Below are 24,946 nucleotides of genomic sequence, written 5' to 3'. Positions count from 1 at the left end.
ATTGCAAGCAAACAGTCTGGCTTCAGTGCTGACTATTTATTGAATACCTCCCTTGCTAATAACAACATAAGAAAAGTTCCCCACTTGTACAATCCAGCTTCTCATAGAGTATTTTTAATGTATTTGCTGCTATTACTTTCCCAGCACATTGCTTTCAAGCATTTGTCTGTCTTTACTAATATCAGTATAGATCTGTTTATTGAATTTGTATTTATACTCAAAAAGACATTATTTGAAGTAATATTCAGGGGTTTACCTTGTGTGCAGCAATTAATACACTAAAAACCTCAAAAAACAAGGAACATAGTAAGTGTAGCACCAGCAAGTGTCTTATTGGTCATAACAGTTGAAAGACTAATCTCTATTATTATTTTATATAAAGTTGACTCACTTATGACATAGGTGCTGCTAAGCTCATAAATTTCCAACACAAAAATTATCTCACTAGGCTGATCCAGAAGATTAAGATGCAGAGTGACTTGGTAGATTGGATTCAAAATTGGCTTGGCCATAGAAGACAAAGGGCAGTGGTGGAGGGGTGTTATTCTGACTGGAGGCCTATGACCAGTGATATTTCGCAGGGATCAGTGCTGGGACCTCTGTTTGTGCTATATATAAATGACTTGGACGAAAATGTAGATGGGGTCATTAGTAAGCTTGCAGATGACACAAAAATTGGTGGAGTTGTGGATAGTGAGGAAGGTTGTCAAAGGATACAGCAGAATATAGATCAGTTGCGGATATGGGTGAAGAAATGGCAGATGGAGTTTAATCTGGGCTAGTGTGAGATGTTGCACTTTGAGAGGTCAAATACATGGGGAAAGTATACAGTAAATGGCAGGAGCCTTAAGAGCATTGATGTACAGAGGGATCATGGGTCCAGTTCATAGCTTCCTGAAACTGGCAACACAAGTAGATAGGGTGGTAAAGAAGGCATATGGCATGCTTGCCCTCAAAGGTCAGGGCATTGAGTATAAGAATCAGGAAGTCGTGTTGCTGTTGTATTTCACTTTGTTTAGGCAACACTTGGAATATTGTGTGCAGTTTTGGTAGCCCCATTACAGGAAGGATGGGGAGGGTGCAGAAGCGGTTTACCAGGATGCTGCCTGGATTAGAGAGTATTACTTATAATGAGGAGTTGAACAAACATGGATTGTTTTCCCTGAAGCGTTGGAGGCTGAGGGGACACTTGATAGAAGTTTATAAAACTGAGGGGAGTTGATAGAGTAGATAGTCGGTCTTATTCCCAGGGTAGGAATGTCAAATACTGGAGGACATAGCTTTAAGGTAAGAGGGGGAAAGTTTAAAATTGATGTGTGGGGCACATTTTTTTGCACAGAGAGTGATAGGTGCCTGGAGCGCTCTGCCAGAGGACGTGGTGGAAGCAGACATGATAGTGGAGTTAAGAGGCATTTAGAGAGGCACATGAACATATGGGGAATGGAGGGATATGGATCATGTGCAGGCAGATGGGGTTAGTTTAATTTCGCATCGTGGTCAGCACAGTCATCATGTTGCTGGTTCCTGTGCTATTCTGTTCTGTTCTATGTTCTGCTGTGGGCAGTCTAAAATTGCAGGACTTAGTGCTTAGGGAAATAATTTGCTGGACATTTCACCAAAATTCACCTTGCAAAATGTTGATAGGTATTCCAGAATATCTTATTAGAATTTGTAGGAGTCCTTGACCCATCATGTTTGACAGAAGCATAATGGTACAATCAACCCCTATGTTACAGCCATTTGGATAATGAAAATTCTTCCTTACAGAATTCACAAATCACTCCCCAAAAATCTGAGAAACTGAATAACATTTGCTGTCATGGAATTTAAATGTTTAAAAAAAGTAAATAAATAAGAAAATTAATATTTTTTTCAATTTGCGTTTCTTGGCAAATGCACAGATGACACTGCTTTACGTAATGGAAAATGGCAATACAGGAAACTTTCTAGGAACGCAACCCTACCCCCATACTGTGGGGGTCACCCATACAGAATTAAGGGGTCATGTGAAAAATCAGGAAGAAATTAGCTTGTATTGGAACCTGAAGGTTGTTTCTTTCCTTTCATTTCTGTTTTGAGGTCCCTCTGTGAACCAATTTACTTCTCTATACAGGTTATCACATCAGCTCCATTATACTTTTATCTTGGCTGTTTTTCCCTACGTCCAAAAGAAATCCCAAACGTCAGATCTGTACGTTTTTGTTTTTTGTAGATTTTTAGCATTATATACATGAGATCAAGATTTTGGAGAGCACACTAAAGATCCTGGCATTTCCATGTACACTATATCAAAGTGTTCAGTGTATTTTTTATAATTATATATGTTCATTTGAAACCTATTGGAGCAACTGACCTGCATTCTACCTTACTTTACACGGATAAGAGGTACACATTACCAGTCTTGCTTGTCAGCATGCTAATTGGTGTGAGTAAAGAATACATTCAAATAAAATACATTTAGATTGTGAGCAAAAGCTAGAAAATAATGTACTCCCGAATGAAACAGAGGTAGCTTAATACATTCAATAAAAGTTATGTAACTGAGTGTTGCCTCAAAAACAATTTTGTTGATGTTGCATGAGGCTAAACACCATTGACAATTTTGGCCATTCAGTTGTGCCTAAGGTCTGGTGCAACTGACAGTTGTTTCACACTTTCAACATTGAGCCTCTGTTCTTGATGGACAATCAGGTTTGTGTTGTGACTATCAGTGGGTGTTGGAGTGCAGACCACATGGTTAGTTGGGTGAGGGCTGTATCTAAGCTAGAAGAGGTGAATGAATACTAGGTGGGAGATGTGGAGTATCAGAACCCAGTAAACATGATGGATGGTCGGTTGGTGAAGTAGGGTGGAGTGCTGCAGGGACATCAGAGCCAGTCACCACATTTGGAAGTAAAAGTTGCAGATCTGCAATCTGTATACTTGAGTAGTGGGAAATGAAATCACGATGGTGGATGATTGGGAAGGAGTAGCATTGGTGATGGGGGAAGGGTAGTCATGAATGGAGATAAGTAATTAATTTCCTATCTGGCTCTGTGTTGGGAAGATCAGGTTGTCCCAAGAGTGCCTACAGATGGTCTGTCCTAGGTCAATATGCTACATGACCCCTGAAATGTTTCAAAAGGAGCTTTGCACTGGAAGTCACTTCATCCCATGCATGACTGCTGGTATACTGCCCCTGTTCAAATTGATATCTCTGCTTAAGTTAGAATGATGAATGTGCAGTTGGGGTCTACTGAAACAGAGTTCTGTCAACTTCAGCGAAGTCATCCTGGAAGATTTTGTTTTTTGTTCTTTATAGTAACACCAATGCACTTTTACAAAACGTTCTATAGTTCAAGTTGAAGAACATTTCACATGTTTCAGACTGCAATGTGATAAGAGAAGGGTCTGAAATTGAATCTTAGTTCTAAAGATCAATAAAAGATAGTAGCCTCATAAAATAGATTTTGTTGAAAATACCAAAGACTTTTCAGTACAGACATGCACATTTTTAATATAATAGTGGACAAGAATTTGTTGGAACAGGCCCTACCTTAACTTGCATACCAGTAATTTCTGCATTACATTGCCTCAGGCCTTTTCAATCTGAAACTTCTCTCAGCTGCTTTGAGAATAAAGACCTGTTTAGGTGAACATGCCTCAAAGTAAAATACTAAATGCTTTGTGTCGAGCAAAAAAATTCTGCTCTTAAATGCAACATGCAGAATGTCTTAAGATCACAAAAATAGGTGTCTTTTGTCCCTTGCATTTTAATTTTTATGTTGAAACACTTTGTCATATTTTGAATTACCACATTGTTTGAGGCGAGCGTATCAACTTTGTCAAACCCAAAAGTTGGGCCTCATTTTTGTTTTCTTGCCCAAATAAAAATTATTTTAAAAAAACCAAGATTGTCATACAGGTTTTTTGGTGGCCAGCTCAGAACAGCATTTAGCCAACCCAGGCTCATCTCAATCTAAAGGCACATTTACATTATTACAGACCCCTTGTCTTTTGTCATGGTCCAACAGTGAAGATGACCTAGTTACCTCAGTGGTCAGCCTTGCAACTGTGCTACTTTGATTTCATACACTATTGTGCTACTGTCATGACTAACCAAGTTTGGTATTTAGTTCTGGGCTAGCTCAGCAGTTATTTTCAGCCTACATGCCATTGGTTTTTAATAATGAGTTATAATGCAGAGGAAGAGGAATCCATTATCTAATGCCTCTGTTCTCTGTGTAGCACTGTTGGAAAAGGCTAAATTGAAAAACAGGGATGGAGAAGACTGGATTTCTGTTTGCTGAATTGCTCTCTGCGGTCCTGCAGGAATGTCAAGATATGTGATTGCTTATAAGGAGAGTGATGTCAAGGTACCAATATCAGGGCTATGAAAAATATAAGAAGAATATATGCCTTTTTAGCTTACACATACAGTAATTCAAAATGTTGACTGGTCCCCTAGATTTCAGAACCAACAAGAGGCTATATTTAAATAAAAATAGAAAATGCTGGAAAAAGTCACCAGTTCAGGCAGCATCTGCAGCAAGAGATTCAGCTCCAGGACATTCATCAGAAATGGGAAAGAGGAAACAAATTAACTTTCAGCAGCAAGGAACATGGGTGTGGATGGATAGAACAGAGGGAATATTTCTGATGTGAGACCAAATGAGTTTATGAAGCAATTAGGATTGGACTGTTTCTTTGTGTCTGCTATGTGTTGGTAGTAGCAAGGCTGTAGGATATGCTCAGCAGGCCAGACCAAACTAACAGTGGGGGGGAAACTGAACCAAAATAATGACGGACAGAAATGGTCAGCTCTGATAAGGACAGAAAACGGGCAAGTTACCTAAAGTAGGAGAACTTAGTATCGAGTCAGGAATCCTGCAACGTGCCCAGATGGAAGATGAGATGGTGTTCCCCAAGACTGCATTGGGCCTTATTGCAATAATGCAGTTGGCCACAGACAAAGGTCAGAGTGAGAGTGGGTGGGGAGTTAAAGTAGCAGGCAACAGGATGCTCAAGATCATTCCTGCAGACTGAACACAGGTGTTCCACAAAGCGCGATAGCCCAATCCATATTTGGCTCCTCTGATGTAGAGGAGGTAACATTGTGAACACTAAATGCAGTACTTTAAATTGGAAGAACTGCAAATGAATTGGTGCTTCACGTGGAAAGACTGCTTGGGTCCCTGGATGGTGTGAAGGGAATAGGTGAAAGGTGTTGTACCTCCTGTGGGTGAATAAAAAAAATTAAATTAACTAATACCTTTAGCATTGCAAAACATATTAAAGCACTTCATAACAGTGTTGCAAATCAAATTTAATGCTGACCCAAATGACAAATTAGGCCAGATTGCCAAAAGCTTGGTAAAAGAAGTAAGTATTAAAGTAAGAAAGAGCAGGGAGGGAATTTTTGAGCTTGAGGACTTGTGAGCTAAAGGTATAGTCACAAATGGTAATGCCATTAAATTTAATGATAATCAGGAGGCCAAACCGAAGGAGCACACATGGAGGGTTAGTGGAAATTACATAGGAATAGCCAAGCCTGCAGTGGAATTTCATCATTAATACAATCCTTAACTAGGAGCAAATGTAGTTCACAGTAACTTTTGTCTGACCTCAAGTATAGGGCAGGAAGGATAAGAGAGTTTAGCCAGGTGTGTATTGGAATAGTCAAGGTAAGAGGTAACAAGACCATGGTTGAGGGTTTCAAGACCTGTTAAGAATACACATGGAAGCTGAAGTTTTATTTTGGATGGTGTTGCTGAGGGGTAAAATGTGGATGAGAAACTAAAGGGAGAATGTGGAACAGCTCAAGATTAGGAAAAGAAGCTAGTGTACATGATTCTTTGCCCATGATCCAAATGGATAAGAATCAGATCGGTGAGGTTGTACATAGCTGAACAAAAGAAAGATTTGGAAGGAGGGTGGAGTGGTCAAAAGTGTCAAAATCTGTAGACTGGTTGAGGGGAATGATTAGGGCTTAATTATCTTCATTAAAATTAACAGGCCAAAATTTCTTGTGAGTTCACCACAAGCATTTGCCAGTCACCTGCCTGCTAAGTCCACATTTATCTTTAGCAGATCTTAGTGGCAATATCCTCAATGAAGCCAGCAAAGTAGGGCCTTCTGGACATCAGTAGTAACGTGCCATGTCCAGAACAAGCCCACCTCATAGAAATGTGGAAAAATCATTGACCGCCAGCTAAGCTGCACCCACCTTCTTAACTAAATGTCAAGGTATTCGAATGCTTTGGAATGTCTGTGGCATTAAAAACCCCAAACCAATTAACAAAATGTAATTAGCCTCGATTAATTTGAAAGGTATCGTATTTTTCTCTCTCACAGCCATTGAAATAAATGGAGTAGCTGTTCTAACTTCCCTAGCCAATGCATATTCAGCAAACAGATTCCCAACATGGGTATTGTATTTTAGGAAGTTGGCTTTTCCTTCCTTAAGTCTGTGCATCAGACAGTAATCAACAAGTCCCTGGCAGATACCTATCAAGAAGTTTGCTCTTCATAGGAAAATGGAAGTAGTTTCAGCTCTTCATAGAAAAATGACAGCAGTTCCACATAGAATTGCTGGCATTTCTCAGAAAAATATGGCCTATTTTTTCAGTACTGATATAAAAGCAATGTACTGCATGCTGGAAAACTGTAAAACAAAACAAAGTTGGAAATATTTAATAAGTCAGACTGCATCCACAGAGATAGAGAGTTGGTGTTTGAGTTATAGGTGGATGAACTTTCGAAGTGACTCTTGTGTCTTTAATGATTTTGTCCACTGGTGCTGTGACTGGGACAGTAATCTAATTTCCTCATTCATATGTTTGCCTGGATGGTCAGTACATTACATCTTCCCACACATGCATAACTAAGTATTTAGTTATTTTCATTCTCGGAATTTTTACAGAGGAGCTGGTTTAATCCCTTTCGGCAGCTTTGTGTTCCTTCAGATGCTCATTTCAATGACCATTCTCACAGAGCAAGTAACAACCATGTTCACTTATGTTACTCCATATACCAAATGCAAGTGTATAAGATATTTTTACCTTGATTTCCACTTGGAACTTCTAACGACTTCGTGGCATTTGGCAATTTATTGTACTGGAAATCAACTATATACACCTGCATTTTAGCATTCCATAAATTGGTACAACAGCTCAACATTGTGATCTTGGCATTTCCAACACTATTTCATTTGGGACATAATTTTACAACCTATAGAAACTGATGGAAAGTGGTTCTTGTCTTTTATCATCTTAGAGGGGTCTAGCTGATGTATGATGGAGAGCCTTAACACAACCTCAAATGGATATAGGCTCACCCTACAAAACTCTTTCTGTTGATGTTAGTGGAAGTTAAGATGTGTTTTTGGCTACCTGTGGCAGGTACACTGGATGACTACATGTTGGCTATATGAGGGTTGTGCAACAGTTTGTTTTATATAATAATGCCAAATATTATTATAAGACACACTGATCTTTCAGTATCTTTAACAAAGTTAAGATTACAAGGTGTTCACAGTGGAGGAGCAGGGTAAGTTTAGAGTATTGGGGAAGGTTCTTATCATGCACAAGGATACCATCAGTGTAACAAACACAAAATGCTGGAGGAACTCTGGGTCAGGAAGCATCTATGGAGGGACTATCTGTGTGGCTGAGCACAGCTCCAATGCCATATATGAATTTGCCAACAACACCACTGTTGTTGGTCGAATCACAGGGGTGATGTGTCAGCGTAAAGGAGCAAGATAGGACACCTGGGTGAATGGTGCTGCAACAACAACCTCTCGCTCAACATCAGTAAAACCAAAGAACTGATCACTGACTTCAGGAAGAGGAAGGAGGGTGAACATGCCCCAGTTTACAGTGGTGGATCAGCAGTGGAGAGGGTCAGCAGCTTTAAATTCCAGGGCATTAACATAGCGGACATGTCCTGGGCACTGCACGTAGATGTAATCACAAGGAATACACACCAGCATCTCTGCTTGCTTAGAAGGTAAAAGAGTTCTGACATGTCACTGAACACTCTAACAAACTTCTACAGATGTACTGTTGACAGTATCCTGACTGGTTGCATCATAGTCTGATATGGCAATTTAAATGCACAGGAATTAAGAAGCTGCAGAGAGTTGTGGACTCTGCCCAATACATCACGGCACATCCCTCCCCACCATTGGAAGTATCTACATGAGGTGCTGTCTCAGGAAGGCAACCTCCGTCATCAAAGATCTTCACCATACGGGCCATGCCATCTTCGCGCAGCTACCATTGGGCGGGAGTTACAGAAGCCTGAAGTCCCACACCACCAGGTTCAAGAACAACTTCTTCACTTCAACTGTTTGGTTCTTGAACCAACCTGCACAACCCTAATCTCTCAGTATAGCAACACTGTGACCACTTGTACCATTTTGCACTACAATGGAGTATGCTGTTATGTATGTTCTAATTGTGTTCTTGTGTAATTTGGTATAATTTATGTTTTTCTTGTGGATGTTGTGTCTGTAATGCTATGTGCCTGTGATGCTACCGCAAGCAAGTTTTTCATTGCTCCTATGCGTACATGTACTTGTGCATATGACAATAAACTTGACTTTGACTATCTGTTACGGTTTCTCTTATGTTTTCTCAATCTTTCAAACATATTGGATGCCTTCAGTTTATTTTTCTGCCTGCCTGTAAACATGTATTGCTAGCACCATTATTGCCAATTTATTAATTTAGAAACATTTCATTGCTTGTACAGGGACTTTCTGTGATCAGACTCTGTGGGGTAGAAATTAGTCTTTGGTTACTGAGGCTATGTGTCTAATATAGTATCAACCACCTCTTATTCTGGCACCATCTCCCCATATTTTTTTGATGCTGTACTTTTGTATATCTTCTGGATTCATCTCTTAACACCAAAGCAAATTTTGTGAGCAGCACTTGTATTTCAAGTTTTGTTTTCTAATGGGTTGATGAGTTTATGTATTTGAACACCCTTCTAATTTAAATCCTTTGAAGGGGTAATTTGAACAATACTTCATTTATGTTTTTGGTAGTTAAAGGGGTGAGAATGTATCTAAAAACAAAAAAAGTTTACCAGTTGGACTAAAGACTCAATATTGATAATTCTATAATGTAAAGATGAACATAATAACTTTCTCAGTAACTTTGAATAGGACAGCTGTAGAATCAAGATTGTAGCATCCTTTCTCTTCTTGTTCAGCAAGTGCTAACCTGGAACTAGATCTGTACCTTTTAATGTGTATTAAAGGATCATTGACTAGCATGCCAATGACCGTTTCAGTCACACGCTGGCATTTGCAAAACTCAGCGGGGCCCATTACACAATACAGTGAGTTCCTTGACTGGGGCTGGGTTCAAGGGTGAAAAGAAAGCTGGCGTTGGGGGCCGGGGATTTTGGATGGGGATAGAATCCAAGGGGAGGGTTGACTTGAGATCTAAACCTTTTGGGCAGGTGCCTGGAAATCACTGGGCTGAGATTCTCTTTTGGAGAAATGAAAGCATGGTTGTTTCAAGAGTGCTCAATGTCAAGCATTCCTCAGAATAATGCCACCTAGTTGCCCAGGCAATGCTTCAAATGATTGTTGCGCTGCAAATGACATCCTTTGTGTAACTGAGGCTGGAACTGAATGCTATAACCTGGAAATTCTAGGCCACTGTACATTGCGGTGTATTCTGTGAAAGATGACTTCATTGACTTCCAATGACAATATTTCTTGAGACTTCTGTTTTGGAAAACAAATTAGCAATTACCTTTCAGAAGGGATATTAAAACAGAGTATAATACAGCAATCAAACAACCATAGATTGCGTAAATGCTTGTTGCCAGGTCCCAAAAATGGTGAAGTACAAACTTTGGGAGTGACAGAGAACGAGGCTCTAAATAGTGACTGCTCTTGAATGTGTGGTTTCTTCTGGCTGAACATTTTTTCTTAAATAAGGCATTAATGGAAACTTTCTCCCAAAGGTCAAAAATTTATTTCATTTGTTTTGACTTAACAATTCCAAATTGTTATCACTTCTCTGATTTATCCCCTTGACCAGTTGTTGGTTTTCTTGCTGGCAATTGTATATCACGGTACAGCAGATACACATGCTCCTTTCTTTTAACTGTTAATAAATCCACAAACGAACTATAGTTGAGGATGATTGAATTTATTTTTTTGAAAAGTAGAGTCTGTTTTTCTCTGGTGTGACTAGAGGAGCTACCTCAGTGAGCAAGGCTGGATTTGTTATAGTGAGTGCAGAGAATCGACACTAACTTTTCACTGAGGTGGTAGAAGGTGTTTCTGGTCTGCCCATTTGACTTTTTGTGTTCTCCTAGGTGAAGGGCCCAGTGGCACCCAATGACATCCATGTGCATGACCCTTCTAAACTGTGGGGATCTTGGGTGTACCCCAAAGGCAGGTTCTTTTTTTACTTTTCTTTCATTGACTGGGCACTTCAGGGGACACTTAACCTTGCAATCTTGTTGAAGGCAGTCATTGCAGAAGCAAGCCTGGAGCTCCAGGTTCTGTTTTCCTTATCCATTCCATACATTTTCTCACTTCCCCACCCCACTTCCCACCTTCCAAATTCTCACTGCAAAAGCTGCCAGAAAATAAGATTAGCTTCATACATATAGCCAAGGGGGAAAACATTTTGTCAGTATTGCTCTCTGAATAGGTACAATGCAACATATTCCAAACTTACCACCTAATTTCTGATATATCATTGTTATTTATTTACTAGAGATTAAAATTGTTTTATGCAATTTTGTAATTTTACATATTGCGAGAAATAGTCTCTTTAATTAAAGCAACACACAAGATGCTGGATGAACTAGACTGTTCATTTCCTTCCATAGATGCTGCCTGACCCGCTGAGTTCCTCCACAATCTTGCGTGTTGCTCCACATTCCCGCATCTGCAGTCTCTTATGTCTGTCTTTAATTGGAGTCTTTCCAATATGATTAGTTGTCATCGATATGTCATTTTCCTATTTTTAGATGACCCAGTTGCTGACGTTGGCAAATACTAAAATAATTTGGGCACACATGACTGCACAGGTGTTAGTGGCTCTAGCTCAGCATCTTTACTGTGTAAATGTGGTTTTTACTAAACCAGATTTCATTTTTCTGGTTGTGTCTGACTCACTGGAAGCCATCATGAGGCAGTTTTGATAAAAAGATAATGGGATTTTCAACTTATTTTTGCTGTCAAGTGCATGTTTTCATAAGAACCCAACACACCTGAAGCAGTACATAACAGCATAATAAAAGAATGAAAAGAACAAAGAGAGGGACAGCCAAAAAAAGGCAAAGGTTAACTTGAATTTATAAATATTACTTTGAAAAAAGAAAATAAGGACTGTCTATTGGTCTGGTACAAGAAAGGAAAACAGGCTGAGAATCTTGATGTCAGATAATAAAGGATCTAGGATAATAGTAGATGTTTCATCTTCAAAGGAACGTGAAATGAAGTTTGCTGCTGGCACAAGGCAACTCCTGCTTCACTTAAGGTTCCTTATCTTTGGCTCAGAGGCTACAACAATGTACAAATCAGGTGATCCTTCTAAAATAAGTATTCCTATATTTTACCAGCACCCTCTGCCGTCATAGAAATGTTTGCTCCTGCTGCATAATTTACCATTTCTGAAGTGATTATGAAGCATTTTTGTTTGTGCCACTGTTAATGTTCAGGTGTTTATCAAATGGAACAATATAATTTGGCTTGTCAATAAATTTTTTAGTAAGGTCAATTTTCTGTGCATTTCAACGGCAATTCCAAGTTTAAACCATGCCCAGTCAACAAGGAGAAAATGCATGTTACACAGCTTAATCCCTCTTATTTGGTTACTTCTCAAGGAGTACCGAGTCTAAGTTCAAGAAATATCCACCTTTCTTGCACTCTCAACAGCTTAGATTTCTTGTGTCAATTTCACACTGAAGCTTCAGCCAAATCAATCTCTAAACCATTGTATCAGCTTGTATATCATCATGCAACGGCAGTTTCTCCAACTGATAGAGCCACTGATCAACAGAACACTCCATTACACAGCACATGTTTCTATCTGGACTGGCATGCTGACAATTATGAGTCTTTTTTTCTTAAGCACTAATGCTTTCATCCAAGAAAACTGTGTGCTGCAATTCAGGAATGAGTCAATGATCCATTTATACTCATTAATCAGTAATAGCTTCTGAATGGTAAATTTCCCTATGACTCCAACAAAACATTGTCTTCCTCATAAATTAATGGTAGATTATTCCACGAACTACCTCACAACAACAAATTGTGTTTCTATGGAGCTTACGGGCAGGAGAGGAATGATACTTTCTCTTAAGGAAGGAAAGAGATAATGGGATACGGCTGAAGATAAATAATTTAATTTTAGCAGAATAAAATAATCAACTGTGTCTTTGCTACAGCTCAGTACTTGTGGGAAATTGACCACTGTGCATGCTGAGTCAGGTGGCAGCCAATCCCAGGGCAACCTTAAATCGCCAGCATTGAGGAAGCATTGAATTAGGGCCAATTTAGGCTTGTGCTTCTCCAGAATCTATCAAAATATAAAATTAAAATTCTATGCACCATTTGGTTTGAGTGGCTATTTAAGAACAGAAGTATAGGTTGCTTAACATCTGGTTGAAATTAGAGGAGCATATACCTCTCTATTATACATGAAAATTGCAATCAGAGTCCAACAGCTAATGCAATGTCCCAATTTTGAATATTTAGGAAGCTTTTCACCCGTTTCAAGAGGCAGGATATTTGCATAGTTAGAAGCTAATCTTTATTTGCTTTGTTATCATCCAAAAAAGAGATTTATTGCAGCATTTCAGGAGTGAGATATTTCCCCACACCTCTTACCATGCTACCCCCATTTTCTTATGTTGCCTGCATGATTTTAAGCAAGAAGTAGTCAGTTAGAAGCGCTCTAAGGAGTTTAAGGCATGTGCTTTGATCTTGGAGTGGTAAACAGTTTCCAGCCAGGAGAGGGCATCATGTTCCAGCTTGAGTTGGTCAAGTTAGATCTGCCACTGGGTATCCTAGTTGTTCATTTACCATGTTGAGTTTAAGCTTGTGTACTATTAATGCAAACCGCAAATGTTTTCTGTTCCAAAAAGAACAGTGCACATTGAAGCAATCTTGAATCAGAGAGAGAAAAGTACATTGAAAATATCAAGGCTATCTGTGGAGGTATCAGCTAACACTAGTGAAGGAAGGAAACGTCAGTTCGAAATCATTTCAATACGAGTCAGTAGCAGGAGGTGACCGTGAAGCTTTGTGGCAACCAGAGATTGCACAGGGAGATGGTGTAGCAGAAGTGTTTGGAGAGTTATCTATAAATGATGAAAGGTGACTGCAGTCTTGAGGTTATGTGTCAATGAAATTGGAGTTGTCAATGAGCTAAGGGTGAAAACAGAGGATGATGCCAAGGATAGTCGGAAGGGGAAACATTTTTTTGGAGTTGAGAAGATTAGAATGAGGTGCAAATCAAGACAGAGGAATCATTCAATAGTGGGGCTAAGATTGGACAGGAGGTAAGTGGTCTCGGGAAGCACGTAGCTTAGAAAGGTAGTTAGTGACAAGTATCTTAAAAGAGAGACCTCTTGGAATGTGAAGGAGGCCCCAGCTGGGTAAGATACAATACTGCACTTGATAATAGTCCACTTTGTGCTTATCAGAGAGATCTGATCCAATGAACATTAGATCCAAGGTTTCTATACAGGGGAGATGAATTATGCAGGGTGCTGAAATGTTCCTTGGTGAACTAATTTGCATTTGATTATTTTACCTTGCCACTAATAACTTCCTCAAACTTTTATGCCAACAATCTAATGAAAGCACTATTCAAACAACAAGATCTTTGTAATACAACAGGAAGACAAAAAAAATTCTTTCAGTCATATTCATGGATGATGTTAACTCCAAAAATATTTCATTGTCCCAAGTTTTGTTGCTGCTTTTGTTATTTAGGCTGAACATACAGCACTATAACATAAAGCTTTTAAGCATTAATTTGCTCCTACCTTGAAGCATACATGCGTTTAAACCCAAATTGACGTAGTTGGGTGGAGGTGGATGGGGGAGTGGGTGTTTGAAGAAGGAAAAGCTAGGGTAGCACATTCTGAGCTAGCAGGGATGCTATGGACTTGAACATTCAGTGATATTACAAAGCATTGGTTTGGAGGAAGCAGTGGGGGAGAAAAAAATCACCTGGAAAAATACAATGTAACTCCTTACATTATCACAGCATTCTTGGCGATCTGGAGCTTTGCACAATACTGCCAAAGCCTTTGAGAAAACATGCAGGTAGAAACCGCGTATGTTAGATATTTCAATTTATCACTAAATGAAATTTCTGAAGATGAATTAAATATAATCTTGCATTTCGATTTTGAATTCCACCAGCTAATATTGACAGATAGATAACAAAGGTAATGCTGTCACAGCTCATTACATCAGTTCTTTCTGTCCAATGATTCCTAATGAAGTATGCAGCAAACAATAGCCAGCTGTGCATGCTACATCTATAAAGTTGTCAAAAAGGCATGGTTTGTCAGTCTTGAAATGGCTCATCATTGTCTGATACTTAATTCCATTCCACAGCAATCACAGTGGTGGCTGCCTTTGAATACAACAGCCCAGTGCGGTTTTTCAAGTGGTCTCTTTTGTAAAGGAATTAAGTCTACTGAAGTCAAGCATTTGGTTGGTGTTTTATTCCTCCTTATTGTTGTGTTTGCATTGTAGGGATTCCTGCTGTTTAAAATTCTGTCATTTTCTTTCTATTCAGATGTTGTCAATATCAGCAAAGTTTGAGGTTCTCACAGTAATTGTGCCAATTTGACCAGCAGAGCTAAATGTATTGCCAAGGCTGAATTATCCTGCGATTCTGTGTATTTTTTTAAATTTTTTACAGTGGTGTGCATGGTATGGATCTTTTCTGGCTCAGAGTAAAGCTGTGTGTTCAGATTTTGAATCAGTTGGCTCATCTCCTGGCAATCTCTTGGAAGAACTGGACCTTCCTGTAACTTGGCCACTTGTCATCAACTTAATATTTCAAATCTTTGTGCCTGATGCGACTTTCCTGAGTCACAGGGTGGAAATTGTCATTGAACTTCATTCACTAAATTCAGTTGGAATAAGTCAGGTTCACTTTACCAGTATAAAACCAGTTGTTGTGAAAACATAAAGTGTTAACTTTAGCCCAATTGAATGTCCTGGCTGATCACGTTCTCATGATGATATTTTGGTTCTCGTGGCTTCTCCACTCCAGTGATGATGTGTATGTATTTCCACAGGCAGTGATTTTGGTAAGCCTGATTTTTCACAGTGGTGGGATGATGTTTCGATCCTGTAGTGGCAGCGAGTATTAGAGTATGAGCATCAGGACTTTAAATTCCTGGTATCCTATGTACCCTTGTCTAACAAAACCCAAAAGCTGCACCAGCTGATGGAGAACAAGGTTATTTTGCATGTTCAGGTGAGACAAGTCACAGCAACTTTGCAAGAATAATTCAGTATTTATCCCTAACAGCCAGTCCAAATGTTTCAGGAGTGCCGTACCATTCCGACCACAGAGAGGAAGCCCAAAACAAAAATCCCAGATTTTCATTCTGCATCAAACTACTGGTTTTCATTCCACTTCTGTTGTTAATGGAACCAGTTTCTTGGAAAGAGAACCTCCTTCCTTGCCATAACCTTTCTCCAACAGTCTCTGCAGGAAGACCATAAAGAACCAGGGGAGTTATCAGTGAACTCATTCTGAATTGCTGTTTCCAGTTGTGAAAATGCCGGAAGTGAATACAACCCTGATTGTAGAACTGATTTGCTATTTTGTATAAATGTCTGGCTCACTTGCTGGAAATTTTTCTGTAATTGGGTGTATTGTGTCGATAACTTGGGTGGGAAATTCACTGGTGATATTCTGACAAGGTTAAGTGGTTTGAAATATCCCATTAAGATGATGTGGTATAAAATGATCAGAACATTGAGACACAAGGTAGCAGATGAGGCATTAAACTAAGGTTCTGTCTGCCTGGAAACGGGGTGTGAAAAAGCCTATGATTACTTCTGAAAATTAAAATATGCTACAGATATTTTATCAATACACCTTCAGAAATTACCACAAAAAGAGATTAACTAGCAAATCATCATAATTGATTTTTATAAGTAGTTCAGATGACTTAACATTTCTTTTGCATGTGTGCTTCATGTGTAATAGGTAATGAAAGATATTGAGTATCCTGCAGTCACTTTAAGATGTGATATAAATCCAAATTCTTTCTTTCAGCCTTTCTCTACTTTTTTATCTTTCCTGAATCTAATGCTGGTGGCTGGAATACAGATCCTGATCAGCAATGCATTGGTTATGAAAGTATGCACATTAGTCTGCATCATACCGGGATATACACATTTCTTGAGCCATGTTTTCCCATTGGTTTCAAAAGCAATGATGCGGACCTTTTTGGCACCCTGCTGCAAAAACATTTACATAATCACATATATCTTGTTTATGACTTCCAGCTAATGGTAAGTATCTGAAGCATTTATGCACAGATCAGGAGATGCTAGGTAGAAGACCACCAGCCCACCTTGTTACGTGCATGTGTTTAGGGGATACTGGGGATCAGACGTGTACTAGTTAGGATGGTGGGGAGAAGTAGTGAGGGGGTTTGAAAAGAAAATTTACTGAATGAGGAGAGTAGTAATTTGTTTAGCAAGATGGTTGTTTCCTGTGATTTATTTGCATTATACTCCACACTTGATACCATGACTGTTTAATTGTGAGATGTAAGCGGATATAGGGCTTGTGGAGAACAATGATCTATAGTTATGCAGCCATGTAAATGACATATTTGATCTCTGGAATGTAACTGCACAATTGTGGTCTGAGCATTCAACCCATTACTATTCTTGAAGCCATGCTGGAGCCCAGCATCAGTAAAGTATACTTTATTATGTTCTTTGCAATACATCCTCAAATTGAATAATGCATACCTGACATACTTGGCATTCGTTGCCCAGGGGCAGATAACAATAAATGTGTACTTGTCTGCTATTATTTTTTTTCATTTAACTTTTCTAGATTGTTGCAAGGGTTGGATATCTCTGAAAGTGTGGAGTTGACTGAACTTCAATGCATCTGCATGTAAGACCTGGGGAAAGGAGCAGGTCATTCAGCCCTTTAAATTTACTTAAATCATTCACTTAGATTATGACTGGCCAGTACCTGTACATTGCATTTATTCTAGATCCCCTGTATACCTCAGTTTTAAATTCAATTGATTTGTTTCCATTAGTATTTTAAGAGGTGGAATTCTACATTTCCATTACCATTCTGGGGAAAAAAAGGTATATCATATAATTTCAAAATACGGCTCCATATTCTGGATTTTCTGGATTTTTCTCCTTATGTGAAATACTTGAATAAGACCCTGTTGAATTACAGATCAAGTTTACACAGCCAGTTGCATGAGTTAACTCTTTAAAATCTTGTAAAGTTTTGATGAATCAGGACTGTACTCCAAGGCCAATATACCTTTCCTAACAGGTGGTTCCATAAACCAGGTATGTTGCTCCAGACGTGATCTGGCCCAGGCTTTGTACAAGTGAAACTTCACATCTGCACTTCTGTACTCCAACTCCCTTGATGTGGAGGGAATATTCATTTTGTTTCTTTGATTGCATTTTAAACTGGTGACTAGCTTAGTGACTTAGGTATGTGGATGGCTAAGTCCATTTCTCATTGTTAATTCTAAAATATTGTAAATATTGAGAGATCAGAATTAACTGTGACAAATGGGTTTAACCATCAAACACTAAAATCACTATTACTTTGTAACTTCCCACTCCTGTACAAAATGTAATACTTTACCTAATGATTTATTCCTTATTCTTAGATGTAGAGTTGTTGGCCAAGCTATTACTAGACCATTAACGTATAGTATGAAAGATTGAGCTCCCAGTGTAGAATCTTTGGATGTACTACCTAACTGCATTCATAAAACATGCATTTAATCCTGTTCTTTCTCTTTCCTCCCAGCTGGTTATTAAACCTTTCCTCAGTCATCTCCAGCTTTGTGCAGAAACGCTAATGATCTTGTGCACAGTACTCTTTATAATGACTTCAGGAAGTCCATATGGATAACATCTGTATATCATTGTACTCTATCCACTGTGTTAGTGCCATCTCTAAAATTCACCTAAATTTCTCAAATATGGCCTTCCCTTAATTAACACATGATTGTCCAAGCACTGGTTTCTCTGTCCTTGATTAAATGCCAGTAACCTCCTGGAATCTAAAGAGGTCTAGAAAATTCTGACTTGTACCTCTCCAGCTTTTGCCCCTCTTTCTGTGGACCAGAGTGGAATAGGTTTAATTGAGAGCTTTGACCCAAATCCAAAATTGAACAGCCAGCAAATAAAACTGCACATGCTAGAAACTTGAATTATAAACCAAAAATGCTGGAAATAGACAGCAGGTATGCAAGCATCTGAAAAGGAAGAGACTGGAACATTTAAGATGTGCATAACTACCAGAATTAATTCAGAAAAATCTGATCATTGGACTGTCCTGTCACTTGCCAGACAATAGAAGTTTCTCTGCAGAATTTGCTTTGCAAATTTTGAGATATTATTTTACAACATACACTGAGTTAATAAATAAAGAATGAAGAAATATGAATCTAAATAAAACATTTAACATCTTTAGAAGTTGGGTTCCAGTTTGCTTTAGAGCTTATGAAGTACTTTTTTTGAAGTGTAGTCATGGCCTTAATGTACGAAATGCATGGGCTTGTTTAAGAACTATCAAGATGGCTTTTGATCTCTTGCAGCAAATATTTTTAAAGTTAAAGCCTTGGAATAATGAGAACTCATTGGGGGGGGGTGCGGGGAGTGCAGGATGTTGGAGATAATAGAGGAAAGGGAGAAAGGAGTAATCCATCTTCATTGTGGATTCAGAGGCAAGGACATTTTTGAAGGAAATGTACATAAAGCAATTTCAAAAAAGTTTTTTTTTCATGCATTCATTCTGATTTGTGTTCATAAACCAGGTCCTATGACTTTTGGACTTTAGAAATGTAACAGATAATGTTAGGAAAGCATATGAAATGGTTTGCTTCACTTTAAGATTGGAAGTTTCTGGAACCACACCTCTGTAGTTTCCAGCCTATGAAAGAAAAAGAATGAAGCAATTGAAAATAAATAAAACCTTTTATAAATTAATCTTCTATGAATAAGTACAAGATGACTTTGGTGTAATCTCAGGATACTAAATTTTTCTTGAAGCAGTAAAAGCTAAGGGGGGACCTGATAAAGGTTTACAAAATTATGAGATCCACAGGGTTAATGGTAAGAAACGTTTCCCCATGGCAGAGGTGTCTAAGACCAGAGGGCATAGGTTCAATGTGTGGAGTAAGAGGTTTAGAGGAGATCTGAGGAAGAATTTTTTTCACCCAGAGGGTGGTTATAATCTGGAATGCACTGTCAGAGAAGGTGGTGCAGGCAGGTACCGACACAACATTGAAGAAACATCTGGACGAGCACTTGCGTTGTCAAGGCATTGTAGGCTATGGAGAAGTGCTGGTAAATTAGATAAATATAGATGGTACTTGATGGTTGGCATAGGCACAGTGAGACGTAGGGCTGTATGACTCTGTGTCTCAAAAAAACCTCACACCATACAGCATAATTTTTAATCTTATTTGTTGTTCATTTGGTACTGGAGTTATGATTGGAATTGGCATGACAATCTCTAGGAGGTAACACCTTATTCCCAGCTTTCAACTGGCAATAGTTCTATAATTGGGGTTATAAATCCAAATAATTAGGAATTTGAGAGAAAAGTCTTTGCTCAAAGAGGGGTTAGAATATGGAATTTACTGTCACAAGGAATAGGCTTTGTTGATAGGATTATATAAAGTAGGGAGGCAAGAGTCTCATACGAAGCCTAAGTACTGGCAACTCCTCTAAATTCTACATGACTACTTTTGCTGTGACTCCTTCCAAAGTGCTGATGGCTGAATCATCCCTTTTATCACTGGTTAGAAGAAGCTGATTATCCCAATAGCTTTGAACAATTGATTGAAAATGCGTAAATGGTAGTTAACTGAATACATTACTCATGGTTGTGTGTGAATCTGCAGGGAGTGGGGCAGGGGGGTTGGGAAGATGGGGGCGCCATGCAGCTCTATGGTACATCTGTGGTGACTGGTTTGCTAAGCTTCTCACTTGGGAGCAGTACACCACTGACAGCTGCTGGCTTATAAAAACACTGATTGGCATGTTTATATTGACAAATTGTTTACTGAGTTTTTGTTAGGATAAAGGACTTTTTTTTCCACCTCAAACACTGTCTTTGTTTGATAGTACATTGAATATACCCTCCTAGGCAGCCACATACATAGTGCACTAAAACTGACCACCAGGCAGAACACAAAATAATCAAAAAGTGAATAGCTTGTTGTATTTTAGCTTCATTTGCGATGAAATACCCAGTCTTTCTCCACATTAATACTTCAAAATTGACATATTTCTGAGGGATTAAAGGGTGTATTGGTGTGTCATTGTACTGTGACACTTTCTACATTAGAAATATGACCACATTTCAGTAATATTGATTGTAAACCACTTCAGGACATCCCAAGCTTATGAAAGGTCTAAATGTAAATCTTTTAATTTATTTATAAGATCATCTGTCACTTATTTTAAGGAAATTATTACAATACCATGTTCATTTATATTGCTGCTAAAATTATGGGCTTCCATTGTTTGTAAGGAAATATACGGTAAAATGGAAGGAAGGTAAAAAAGCTACAATAACTTTATCCTTTCATGCTGAGAAGACTAAAATAATGTTTCTTCTGTTCTTGACCTGTTCTTTCTAAGCATTGGGTTTACAAAGTTTGGGATAATGAGGCAAAGTGAGAAGAATTTGCTTTGAAGAACTATCAGAAATGAAAATAAGCCTGCTGCTGAGCACAATGAAACCTAATTTAAACTGCAGAGAGAGATGGAGAAGAATGCACTAGCATCACAAATAGACATTGGGCCAGCTTTTATCTGATGCAGAGGCCACAAGCATCCAGGACCACAGAGATCATGAGCAGTGGGAGATCCTTGAACAACGCACTGAAGAAGCTCTATCCTAAAACCTTGAAATCTTGGACTGCCAGTAAAGTTTCACCCCAGTCTTAACAGTTAACAAATGTCAAACATATAGAAACATTTCTCATCTTTAAGTTTTAAAATTTGAATGTAAAAGTGAACCAATAGCATATATAAATTACTAAAAACAATAAATCAAGCCAAAATATTTTTTGAAAAAAAGGAATTTGCTTTCCACCTGCTTCACCATAGCCTTTCAATCCTGCATTGAAATCAATGGGATCACAGATCCAGAATTGGGTCCAACCTGGTGCATGATCTGAGAGACAACTTCCCCAGAATAAATGCTGGGGAGTCTTAGTAAGATTGAGTTCTCTTGTAGGACCCCATGGGTGGTTCACAGTCAACGTTTGTGTGGTAAGTTCTGAACTTCCACATTTAACTACACCATGGACAAAGTCGTGGACCTCTGGGTATGTATACAGCTAAGTGTGGGCCAATCCATTTCAGAAAATCCTCCAGTGTAAAGCAAGGTAGAAACTGAAATATGAAACCAGAAAGAAACTCAAAATAATTTCTTTAATAATAAGTTAAGAAAGTACAGGAATGGCATTTGAAAGCAAAGCAAGAAAACGTAATCATTATTTTTCACTTTGTTTTTAAATGGAATGCTCATGAGCAAATAATGTTCTTTTACTTGGTCATTTAGTAAAGGATACAATGAAGCATTTTCTCTTTACCAGAGATGAGGATATTTAGACAAACTTGTGTCACCAATCTCTAACCCTATTCACAATTACTACTATACAGTGATTCCAGTGGGTTTGCTCTGAAATATAGTGCCCAGTCCAAAGAGTAACTAGTGACTGGAGAAGCACATCTCCCAAGTTGTGACAAGGTGGAGAATTTTATTTTGTGATGTGCTATTTTTGATACTGAAATATTGTCTGTGAGCAACTGTTAGGCAAATTGGAAAGAAAGTCTATTCCCCTTATTTTCATTTCTGCACATTTGAAATGCATTTTCAAGAACTGGCATGCCATGTCACTACACCTGGTGCAGTTGAAGCTTAAATACTCTGAAAATGAACCCTTAGCCATTCTATCTCTCAGTGAGATTTTGTTGGTTCTCATACATAACCTGTAATCGGATTAATAAAACAAAAATTAAAACTTGATCACTGGTACTGATTTTGCATGGGAGATCTAATTTGAGGGTCCATGGAATCTCCAGTCCATCAGTTTTATTGAATCTGTTAACATTGATGTTTTGAAGCTGCTGCTTTGACCATAACAGGAAAGGTTCAGTGAAATCCTGTCAGTGTCTCCAATGTGTTACAATCAACAAAGAAAATGTTGTTTCTAACTGGACTTGTGTGCTTACTGGTATGTACCAGGTCAGGGACAAACTGGGATTGGTAAATATTACACAAATAAGGACTGCAACACAGGATTGTAATAGTTGACCTCTGGGTCAGTGCAAGACCTCAAAAATGAGCATGCTTTTATGCACTGTATCTTTCACTTAGCAACCCTCAAAATGCAAAAGCAAAACAATGAGGCTATATTGGTAAAAGAAACATCCTGTTTTCCCACACACAGAGAACAATCTGACAGTGGAGAAGAAGATTGAAAAATTAATCATCCCAGTCATTCTTGCACACCTTTAGTAATCCAGCCGTAGAAAAACACTAACCATAGCTGAAGAATCAAAAGACAGCCTGACGTTCAGTGAGTTAAATGTAAGGGTAGCCATACCATAGTTGATCTGCATGTTAAAATAACTAAACCAAAATATAATTGCATGAATCTTCAAGTGGTGCTTTCAACATTGAGAATGTGTGCTCCAAGACGAAAAGTGCATGCAGAATGAAATTGGCAAGGGTTTAGTTGGAGGTTGAAATGCCATACAGAATTTCACAAAAGCACAAGTGTTTTTTAATGGAACAGAAGGATGGTCTTTAAGAAGTGGGCTGAGAAGGCCCATAGAGTCTTTTATGTTAAATATCTGCATGAGACCTAAAGGATAGCCTGGTCATAGGTCAAGATTGGTGACTTTCAAGTATAAACTGAATTTTGCCATCCATCAGTGTGTTGATAGGCAGTTACAAAGGTTAGTAAAGGTGGCTAAATAAAGGTTGTCAAAATTGATGCTGCGGATTGCAGTGGGCGCAATGAGTTGACGTATTATTAAAAAGAGATCTTGAAATCTCTGGGCATGGTTAAATGTAGAACAGAGAGCTGGAGGTTAGTCTTTTGATCTTAAAAGAGGATTGGAAGAAATACTTAATTACTCTAAATATAATTTGTTGCAAAACCTTTGCAAGGTAATTTAAATGTTTTGCATTTACATGTGGAATTTTTATGCATCTGTTCCTTGAAACTAATGCTCATACTGACATACTTATTGACCACTTTAAAATTGCCTAATGTCCTTAGCACCTGTTATAATTTAGTATATTGTATTTTATGTTTCTTTCTGAATGACACTACATCACAATACGTCTAGAAATTCAAATGTGTCATCAGTGCTCAACCTCCCTTGTCAAAATGGTGCATGCTGTGATTCTAACTGCACGCTTAAGAATTCTAAAATTTCAGCTTGTGATATATTTTGTGAAATCAGTCTGCCTCGGTGTCTGGCTCATTATGTTAAGCTTCAGCTCATGGTCAGGAGGATCCTGTAGTGACACTATGCAGCTCCTCCATACAGATTAGATGTTACTTTGTCTTCAGACTGCTGGATAATTACTGGGACATTTTCTTTGGCTACTTTCCATGTCCCTCATGAGAATTCTGAGTTCACAGGTATTTGGGGAGTACTACTCATACCTCAGCATCACTTAGGGACAGTGTGGGAATTGCCTTCATCCAAAAGTCTGTCATCAAGCCGTGTCAACTGCTGAAGCCACAGTTGCTATGGAAGGAATTGGCTAACGGTATTGTAACTCTCTAGATTATGATGTATACAACTTATTTGACATGGATTCATTCTAGGCTGAAGCTGATGACAAAAGCAATGTAGCAATCTGTGCTGTAAACTACTTCATCTAGCCAGTAACAGTGGCTCTCTATAGCAAGAGGAATACTGGTACCATATTTTCCAGTTTTCCCATGCAAAGTGAGAAGGTACCAGCCTTGGCCCATGTTGCATACCTTCCTAAGTTTAGGGAGCTATTGTCTGTTTTGTTTGCCCACCAGTGTGAAATCATTGCCAGTGGAAGAGGATACCACTTCTAGAATGTGTAGATTGTTCATGAATGTGTAATATATTATGAAGTTTAGAAATTATACCTCTGTGCTGCCATTATTCCAATGAAATAATAGGCCTGATCCTTGGCAGAAAGAGATGATCATTTTCTAGTATCTACAGTATTTTTGATTTTTCATTAACTACTTGTGAACAAGATTCATGATTCTTCTCAAGAACTCATGGGCAGACATGGAGCTTAGCTAAAATGAGAGCTATGTGTCTCCAGAAGCATCATCCAATTGACCATCATGAGGCTTTCCACTGTTCTGGAGGAGTTCTGTAATACACCATGCTCCTCTACTGCATTTTAGTAACTTTGTTCAGTTGAAGCTCCAGCTCTACCACTGACTGGGTCGTAAGAAGTGGAACAGTAGGAGCTCCATGACCAGTCCTCCAATCTGCTGAACTCTGAGTTCAGCTGGTCAACGGACATTTCACCTGAACTTTCTATCCACGCAATTACCACCATCTTGCTAGCAGTAACCATCTGGCCTCAACTAACCACAACCAACAATCAGTAATGTGTGTCACCTGTTGGAGTCAGAACTGGAGTGCTATACCAGCAAATACCAACATAAAGTCCTTTGTTTCAACAGTTCA

General features: G+C 38.7%; 1 protein-coding gene across 2 annotated transcripts in view; it reads left to right on the top strand.

Moving 5' to 3' along the window:
• atxn10 (ataxin 10) overlaps positions 1 to 24,946 on the top strand; it is a 166,217-nt gene that overhangs the window by 113,532 nt on the left and 27,739 nt on the right. Inside the window, exon 10 of one of the 2 annotated variants that reach the window (XM_052030007.1) lies at positions 8,102 to 8,505. The exons of the other annotated variant lie outside the window; for it this stretch is intronic. Coding sequence (XP_051885967.1) covers positions 8,102 to 8,455 — 354 coding nt within the window. The 3' untranslated portion in view covers positions 8,456 to 8,505. Of the gene's footprint in view, positions 1 to 8,101; positions 8,506 to 24,946 lie in introns of those variants that run through there. 2 annotated transcript variants of the gene reach the window in all.

The sequence above is a fragment of the Pristis pectinata genome, chromosome 15 (assembly GCF_009764475.1).
Source record: "Pristis pectinata isolate sPriPec2 chromosome 15, sPriPec2.1.pri, whole genome shotgun sequence".
In the NCBI taxonomy this organism is placed as follows: Eukaryota; Metazoa; Chordata; class Chondrichthyes; order Rhinopristiformes; family Pristidae; genus Pristis; species Pristis pectinata.
The sequence above is the reverse complement of the archived record's forward strand: the minus strand, read 5'-3'. Positions and strand labels throughout refer to the sequence as shown.